The sequence below is a fragment of the Leptinotarsa decemlineata genome, unplaced genomic scaffold, assembly GCF_025532065.1.
Source record: "Leptinotarsa decemlineata unplaced genomic scaffold, Ldec_3_MD MMD2_tig00000218_RagTag_RagTag, whole genome shotgun sequence".
Lineage (NCBI taxonomy): Eukaryota > Metazoa > Arthropoda > Insecta > Coleoptera > Chrysomelidae > Leptinotarsa > Leptinotarsa decemlineata.
This window is the reverse complement of record NW_027412545.1, coordinates 2,445,945-2,453,834: the sequence shown is the minus strand read 5'-3', so window position 1 is coordinate 2,453,834 and position 7,890 is coordinate 2,445,945. Positions and strand designations below refer to the sequence as shown.

General features: G+C 33.2%; 1 protein-coding gene and 1 long non-coding RNA gene across 4 annotated transcripts; one reads left to right on the top strand and one right to left on the bottom strand.

Annotated features, from left to right (window-relative positions):
• Positions 1 to 740: 740 nt before the first annotated feature.
• Positions 741 to 2,368, top strand: mge (translocase of outer mitochondrial membrane 22 homolog mge). 3 transcript variants are annotated; one of them, XM_023161017.2, is made up of 3 exons: positions 741 to 893; positions 1,171 to 1,301; positions 1,892 to 2,368. In XM_023161017.2, exons 2-3 carry the CDS (start codon positions 1,191 to 1,193, stop codon positions 2,207 to 2,209), a joined length of 429 nt encoding a protein of 142 aa, XP_023016785.1. In that variant the 5' UTR covers positions 741 to 893; positions 1,171 to 1,190; the 3' UTR covers positions 2,210 to 2,368. The 3 variants fall into 3 exon arrangements, with proteins under 3 accessions (XP_023016785.1, XP_023016784.1, XP_023016783.1); XM_023161016.2 differs by having other exon boundaries at positions 753 to 893; positions 1,051 to 1,301; XM_023161015.2 differs by lacking the exon at positions 741 to 893 and having other exon boundaries at positions 968 to 1,301.
• A 3,461-nt stretch (positions 2,369 to 5,829) lies between these two features.
• Positions 5,830 to 7,890, bottom strand: LOC141481568 (uncharacterized). Its single transcript, XR_012465041.1, has 4 exons — positions 7,485 to 7,890; positions 7,204 to 7,392; positions 6,987 to 7,086; positions 5,830 to 5,908 (listed from the first exon to the last, which is right to left on the bottom strand). It is a non-coding gene; the product is annotated as an uncharacterized lncRNA (long non-coding RNA).

Below are 7,890 nucleotides of genomic sequence, written 5' to 3'. Positions count from 1 at the left end.
GAATACAAGTTTGTATTATATAATACTTGAAACTGAAAGAATTGTACAGTACATAATATACAAACTGTAACCGTTTGCTTCACATTGGAATACAAGTTTGTATCTGATGGTGAATATGTAACTAAACCAGAATCTCCTTTAGAAAAAAAGGTAACCATCCCTTGGAGTACTAGGGTTATTATTTGTGATATGCACATATTATCAAATGTAGTTGTGCATAGAACAAGGTTATCAATTAATCGATGCAGAAGCCCTTGAATGAGCAAATTGGGTAAATTTTTATTTAATATCAACTGTATGTAAATATATAGTTGGACAGTTCAACACTATCATTGAAATTTTTTGATGTGATCTATTTTTTCCTGACGTGTCGATTACACTTCTGAATCCAAATCGTTACATAAATAGGTTATACAGGTTATTATACTTTGAAAAAAAAACAAAAAATTAGTAGTCGTCACTACTGTTCATAAAACAATCTTTGAAAAGCAAAAGTCAACAACATTGGTAGAAATTATTTCTTGGTTAGTTCCCAGCTTGTGTTCATTTTTATTCAGAATTTTATAAGAGAGACTATAAAACATTGTTTAGGACGCTACAGTCATGTTGGCTTACGTCATCAATGATACTTCGTTGTGATTGAATAGAGCTGATTAGATTCTCCTGGTTAGAAAGTTTAGCTATCTTGTTTCATATCAAACTGTTGTTCAGTAGTACCACAATAGTGTGATTTTAGAACCATTAAAACTCATTTCTGGTTACTTTTGGAACTATCTTAAAATCACTAAACGGGTTTCTAGTTTTCAATTGTTTTCATTCTTGAAAATAACTTGAAATAAAATTTTGAAAACTATTTTGGATTCTGTCAGATGACCAAATACCTAGCAAATTTTGTAAGTATCCGCATTCTTTTTACTTTCTTTCAAGTGTAAGTCAAATCGCGCCTACGGAATAGTACGAATTCCACTATTACGACTGCGCGATTTGGAGTAAATCTCTAGTAGTTCATTTCCTATTCTTTTTGTTGGTCACTTATTTTTCATTTTTGAGTCTGTGGAATAGTGTGGAAACTGGTGTTGAAATAAATCGGGGTTTACATAGGGTCATATTTCTGAATAGTTGAAAACAAAGTGAAATTTTTATTAATTTTGAATAATCTTATGGCACCAGCTGAAGATAACGACAGCGGAATGGAATCTCAGGAAGGGTCACAGTCTCTTGATCAAGAAAACATACTTGAAAAAGAAACTTCAACAAAACCAAGAAAGCAGCTAGAAATTGATGAGAGCGAAGATGATGAGGTATGTAAAAAAAAAACTAAATGAAGAGCAAGTTTAACTCACATTGTTTTTAACCTAACTTTTTCTCAATAAGTGTGGATTGATTGTTGGTCCTTTTATTAGTGGAAAATGAACATTTATTGAACACTTGAATAGACTTGAGCATGTCAGAGTGTGGATGTAAAACCTTGGAGTCCTAAATAATATCCCAGATAGTAATTCAAAAGTGGTAAAATTTTTGATTTGGTCAACCATCTATAACTATAACCATCCTTCCTCCCAAAAATAATATAGTAACTATTGAAAACGTATTATTACGAAATGTTAACTTGGTAAAATAAAAAAAAACTCCTCAGTACACAATAGGGATTCTGTGCTCTGATTTGTTGTCCTTTATGAAATATTCTACAAGAGATGAAATATAACCATGTTTTACATTACTGGTGGCATTTGTAAATGAATGCACATTAATCTGCCACTTTGTTTTAATGGAACAATTGGCCTTAGCATAAAGTTCATCTTACTCATTCTATAAATCCAGCTTAACTTAACTTAACTGTGAGAAATAAACAATTTTGATTTTTTTCATTCAAATTCTTTATTCTTTTTAGCCAGATGAAACATTGGCTGAGCGACTTTGGGGATTAACAGAAATGTTTCCAGAACCAGTTCGAAATATAACCTATGCAACATTTTCAAATACACAGTCAGGAATAAAAAAGGCGTACACTTTTTCACGGAGTGCCATGTGGATAGTATTCAGTACATCTATCATTTTATTTGCTCCAGTCATATTTGAGGTTGAGAGGGCTCAAGTGGAAGAGATGCAAAAAAATCAACAGAAACAGCTTCTTTTAGGACCAAATTCAGCAATATCAGGAGGAGTTCCGCCCCCTATAATGCCTCCGATGCCACAGCAACGAAGCTGAGTGATTTTATTAGCCTGTTATGTTAATGCATCCTCATTGAAAATCAAGCTGGAGTTGTGACAGTTTCTGCTATAAAGTCAGTTCTTCATTCTGCATTTTTCAATGCTGTAATGTATTGAACATTTCTATTAAATAGAGTATTGTAGTATTGTTGTTTTACATAGTTTCTTTTAATTTTTATTTCCAAAACATTCCAGAGGAAATATTTTTTCAAGTGTTTTTTATTTGTGCTCCATTATTTTGAAAAAAAAATGCAAAACTTTTGAAGGAGTTATGAAAAGTAGAACACTTATCTCAAACTACACACGGAATTACAACCATCACTAGGTTCACTTTGAAGTTGTGTGAATTGTTACATTCAACTTGAGGATACACTTGTCATCTGCTTAGTGTTTACTGAAAGCCACTTTACAAAATTGAAGGTAACAGATGTTTTGAACTAATAATTCATTACTATAATAGGACCCTATATTTGATCTAATTTTTGAGATTAAAATACCTAATCATCAAGAACGAAGAACTTATCTTCTCTGTGGTATAAACTCCCTTTTTAATCTAAATTCAGCACTAAGATTTCTATCAAGAGAATTTTAGATAATTTGCCTTCAAACTGTCCAAATCTCTTAAGATTATGTTCACAACAACATGAGACAATGGTTAAGGCTTTTGAGTCGAGATTTTCAGTGGCACTATTTTTCGAGCTTGAAGGCCATGGATTTTTGTAAATTTTTCCTGACTTTTCACTGACTCGGGTGGCTAGCTTTTTCAGAGGTTTATACATCCTGAGTTATTTCTGATGACTGGATATTATGGCTGCCTAATGCATTTTTATGTTGACTCAGGTAGTTAGGTGTGCTGATACCTGTATCTGGATTACGTGAATTTCGTTAAGCATGTTTATGTTGACACAGGTAGTCTGGTGTGCTAATACCTTTACCTGTATTAGGTAAATTGTCAATGACATTCATTGACCCCTTTATATCTGCCGTCATGCTGTTTGCCATTCTTGAAATACTTATGGGATTCCATATCGAGTGGAGCAAACCACCCACTTCAATCCACCAGGCTACCATCCTATCTAATTAGGATCCCATATTTGATCTAATTTTTGGAATTAAAATACATGATCGTAAAGAATGAAGAACATATATTCTCTGTGGTATAAACTCCTTTTTTAATTTAAATTCAACACTAAAATTTCTATCAACTAAATTTTAGATGTTTTCTTTCAAACTGTCCAGAATATTGGTTTGAATTTTTGGGATTCCTGACTGTTTTTAATTTTTGCTATGTTACTCTGCATTTCTCCTACACATGATTGTTTTTTTTTAGATAGATATATCGATACTTCATTGATTTCTTCAGATTGTGTTTACAACAAAATGAGACATGTCAAACAAGTTGCTAACATTAACAATATCTTCAGTAACATGTTAAATAGGATTGCTCCGGCATATGAAGGCAATCTTTTGTGCTGTGATCTGAGTGTGTTTTGGAGATGGAAGTCATTTTTTTTCTGGCATCATATTTGAGGTACTCGCTATTGTTATTCAGTTTTCCTTTGTTAGTGAAGGTATATATCAATAGTTTGTATAGATAAATATATATGTGTCAAAATATTGTTGGTAAATACGTTTCTGCATGATTCCCTATGGTCAAGATCAAATATCATTCCGATGAACTTATTCTGGATTACAAAGACTAGATGTTTCTCTGGACGTTCCCCGTACAATAATGTTGCAGCTGATAGTGCTATATACGAATGTATAATTTGAATTAACTTTTGGAAATTTGACTTCAGCTTGTGGAAAGCATAGTACAGTTTGTTTGATGTCTTACAAACAGCATCATGTTTGCCGAATGTGTTTATTGTCAAGTTCCAGATCTAAATATCGTGCTGATTGTGACTTATTTCTAGCCATTGTTATTCTTTGTGAGATTGTGAACAACATGAAAATGGTTTTCCGGCCATTGTTAATAAGATGGTTCACCTTACACCAACTTGTGAATTCTTTTGTATCCGATCTAATTTTATTTTCTAAATCAGAAGCAGTATCGGCTGCAACAACAATTGCAGTGTCATCCGCATGAATAAATGTGCGTACCTGCCTAATGTGACTAGGTAGATCATCAACATAGAGCAGAAAGATAGCTCATTCTTGATTTGCACCCCGAGAGTTCTGCTAGATATGTAAGATTCAATCCAGCGTTGAATTGGGCCTCGCATACCTATTGCCTCCAAATTAGTTTGTGAAAACTCGTGCTTTATTGTGGAAAATGCACTAGACAGGTTGAAAAAAAGAGCGCCTACAAGTTTATTTTCATTAATGATGTCAAATATAGAAAGGTTTATGCAGTTGAGCTGCTGAAAAATAATTCCATGAAAATCAAAAGATTAATAGATAAGCACTATTCTGATCACTCCCATATTGATTTCAATTTAAGAGCAACTAGTAGACAGCTGTTTCAGCCTATTGAGCATCGTCAGTATTGGGCAGGTAGTCCTCGATTGAAGACAAAATGTGAATAATCAAGAAAAATACCTAATAAAAATAACTGCGTAAATGCACTGACAAAAACTTGGCAAGTTGACTTGGGTGTTGCATCAATAGGTGGTTCCACTTATGTCTCGCTTGCGTTTACGCAGTTATTTTTATTACTTTTCTTGGTTATTCACATTTTGTCTTCAATCCAAGACCGCCTGACCGGTAATGACGATGCCCAATGGGCTGAAACAGCTACCGGTGCCTCTTAATTGTAATCAACATGGGAATGATCATTTGATTTTCATGCAGCTTGACTACAATAACCTTTCTTGATTTCATATCATTTCTAGAAATACTTATGTGGATTCGTTTTCCGATGGCATTCCAGGTTGTCTTCTATACCAGGAACCCGTGACAGAAATTTTGATCCCATTTTTTACCGTCTGCCTTTTTCAAGGGAAATATTTACAGCCACAAGCAACAAAATTATGTGTTGAACGAATTTCTTGCCCATGTTACACATGCTTAAACATCCACTCTAGTTTGCAAAAAAAGCTTATTTGACAAACATTTTACCGTCTGCTATTTATGCAACCGGGAGGCTAAGTTACACAACCCACAAAAAAAATAGTTGGTAGACGGTTACATGGTGTTCTGGCTGAAACATGAATTTTTTTTTCAAAAAAAAAAGTTAAATAAAATCAATTTTTTACCGTCTGCCAAGTACAGCGTAGACTGACGGTAGCATGAAATGAACGAATTTTCACAAGGCAGACGGTTTGCCGGTGTATTAATAATTTATAGGCATTAGTCAATTAACAATTTTTTATAGTGTCTCTGAACCATTTTTTACCGTCTGTTTCTTGAATGTAATGAAGTTCAACAATTATATGTCATGCGACAACTATTGGCAGACAAATTGGCAATGTTTAAAGTTTAGACAGACGCGAATAAACTTGCAAAAAAAATTATTAACTTTCATCAACATTTTACCGTCTGCCATTGTTTCCTTGCAATATATATGAACATACTGAGTAGACAAATTATCAATTGGCAGACGAATTGACCGTGTTCATACAGCTGAAAAATATTTTTTATTTTAAAAAAAAGTAATAACTTTGACCAAAGTTTTACCATCTGCCATTGTTTCCTTGCAAAATGAATTCAGCCAGACACTCCTTAGCAAGAAATGATTCAACCATATATTCAGAACCTGCAACAAAAAATGAAATCATTATTCAGATATCTAAACTGAAAAATAATTGTTCTTGAGGTCCAGACAAACTCTCAGTTAAAACCATAAAATGCATTCATGAATTTATCCTATCCCCACTAGCACACATAATTAATCTATGCTTATCAAGTGGAAAAATTCCACAGAAATGGAAAGAGTCTCTCATCACTCCAATTTTCAAATCAGGTGACCGTCGTGAACCAAGTAATTATAGACCAATATCTGTTATAAACAACTTAGCAAAAATATTTGAAAAGGTGGTAAAAAAAAGACTGTTGGATTTTTTTCACAAACATAATGTCATCACTGATAGGCAATATGGTTTTGTACAGAACTCAAACACTGAGAATGCTGTAGTGGATTTCCTGGAGGAGATAGTCGGGGCCTTGGACAAATCGATGAAATGCGTTGCAGTATTCCTCGACCTTGCCAAGGCCTTCGACACAGTTTCTCACGAAATTTTACTCAATAAGCTGCACCATTACGGTATACGTGGTCTGTCGGCTGACCTTATGACTGATTACCTAACAAGTAGAGTACAACAGGTAAAAGTTGGACAAGAAATAAGTAACGTTTCAAAAGTAAAAATCGGTGTACCACAGGGGACAGTATTAGGACCGATACTGTTCCTTGTGTACATGAATGATATTACAAGAATTAATGGATTTAAAGGACACTATTTTTGTTATGCAGATGATACAGCTCTGATCTTCACAGGAGAAACTTGGGAGGAAGTAAAAGAAACTACTGAGACTGACTTGCAAAAAATACACGACTGGCTAAACTTAAACAAACTCACCCTGAATATTGAAAAAACAAAATTTCTCACATTTACGCCAACAGTCACTACCCAATCAAAAAATATTCTGATACAATTACACATCACAAACTGTCATAAGATCGATTGCACATGTTCCATAGTAAAAAAAGTGGAAAAAATCAAATATTTAGGAGTAGTCTTAGATCAATGCACGCGCTGGTCAGATCACATCACAAATGTTAATAACCGTTTAAGAGTCTTGATGCACAGTTTTTATATCCTGAGAGTCATACTTACCAGAAGAAATCTCCTTTTACTTTACAATTCCCTAGCTGAATCTGTAATGACCTACTGTATTACAGCATGGGGTGGGGCCTTCAATACTACACTTGATTCTCTGCAAAAAACACAAAATATTCTTCTAAGAATTATTCTGAAAAAAAATAAACGCTATTCCACTGACATGCTATACCAAGAATCACAGGTCTTGAATATAAAACTGTTATTTACTCACCAGTGTTTAAAAAGAATGTACATCAGACACGAAACATCTAACCAGAGAAAAACTGGAATAACCAGATCCACTAGTAATTTGAATCTTAGTATACAACTTTTCAGAAAATCTTTAACGCAAAGATCTTTCTTTTTCTTCGGCCCTAAATTCTTCAACTGCATTCCGATTGAATTGAAATGTATTCGAAAACTAGAACAATTCAAAACAAAAAACAAAGAAACATATTCTACAATTTTCAAACAAATTTTATAATATGAATAATAATTTAATATGAACCTTACCTTTAAAAACTATTTGTTCTCCTCTGTAACTGACCCTGCTTGAAACGGTTTGGAATCCTCATCATTTGCAACTTATATTATATAATTATTTGTTATTTTTTAAAAAAAGAAAAAAATTCATTGAATCTATCATGTTAATTTTTCTACTAAATTTTTTCTCTACTCACTGCTTATTTATTATCATAAAATGTACACTTTTTTAGAAAGTCTATAAATCTAGTACATGGCAGAACAGATAAACATATATCTAGGCCAAGTTACTGGATCTGAGACTTTTGAAAAACACGATATATTACATGTAAATATATAAACTGTACTTCAATATATCAATATCAATATCAATATATGATTATTAAGTAGACTCATTGTCAATTGTCAGATAAATTGATGGTGTTTATACAACTGA

Excerpts from the sequence above, each read along its gene's own strand:
- mge (XM_023161016.2), top strand. The coding sequence starts at position 1,161 with ATGGCACCAGCTGAAGATAACGACAGCGGAATGGAATCTCAGGAAGGG. Across the intron at positions 1,302-1,891 it reads ATGAGAGCGAAGATGATGAG|CCAGATGAAACATTGGCTGA; the intron begins GTATGTAAAAAA and ends TATTCTTTTTAG.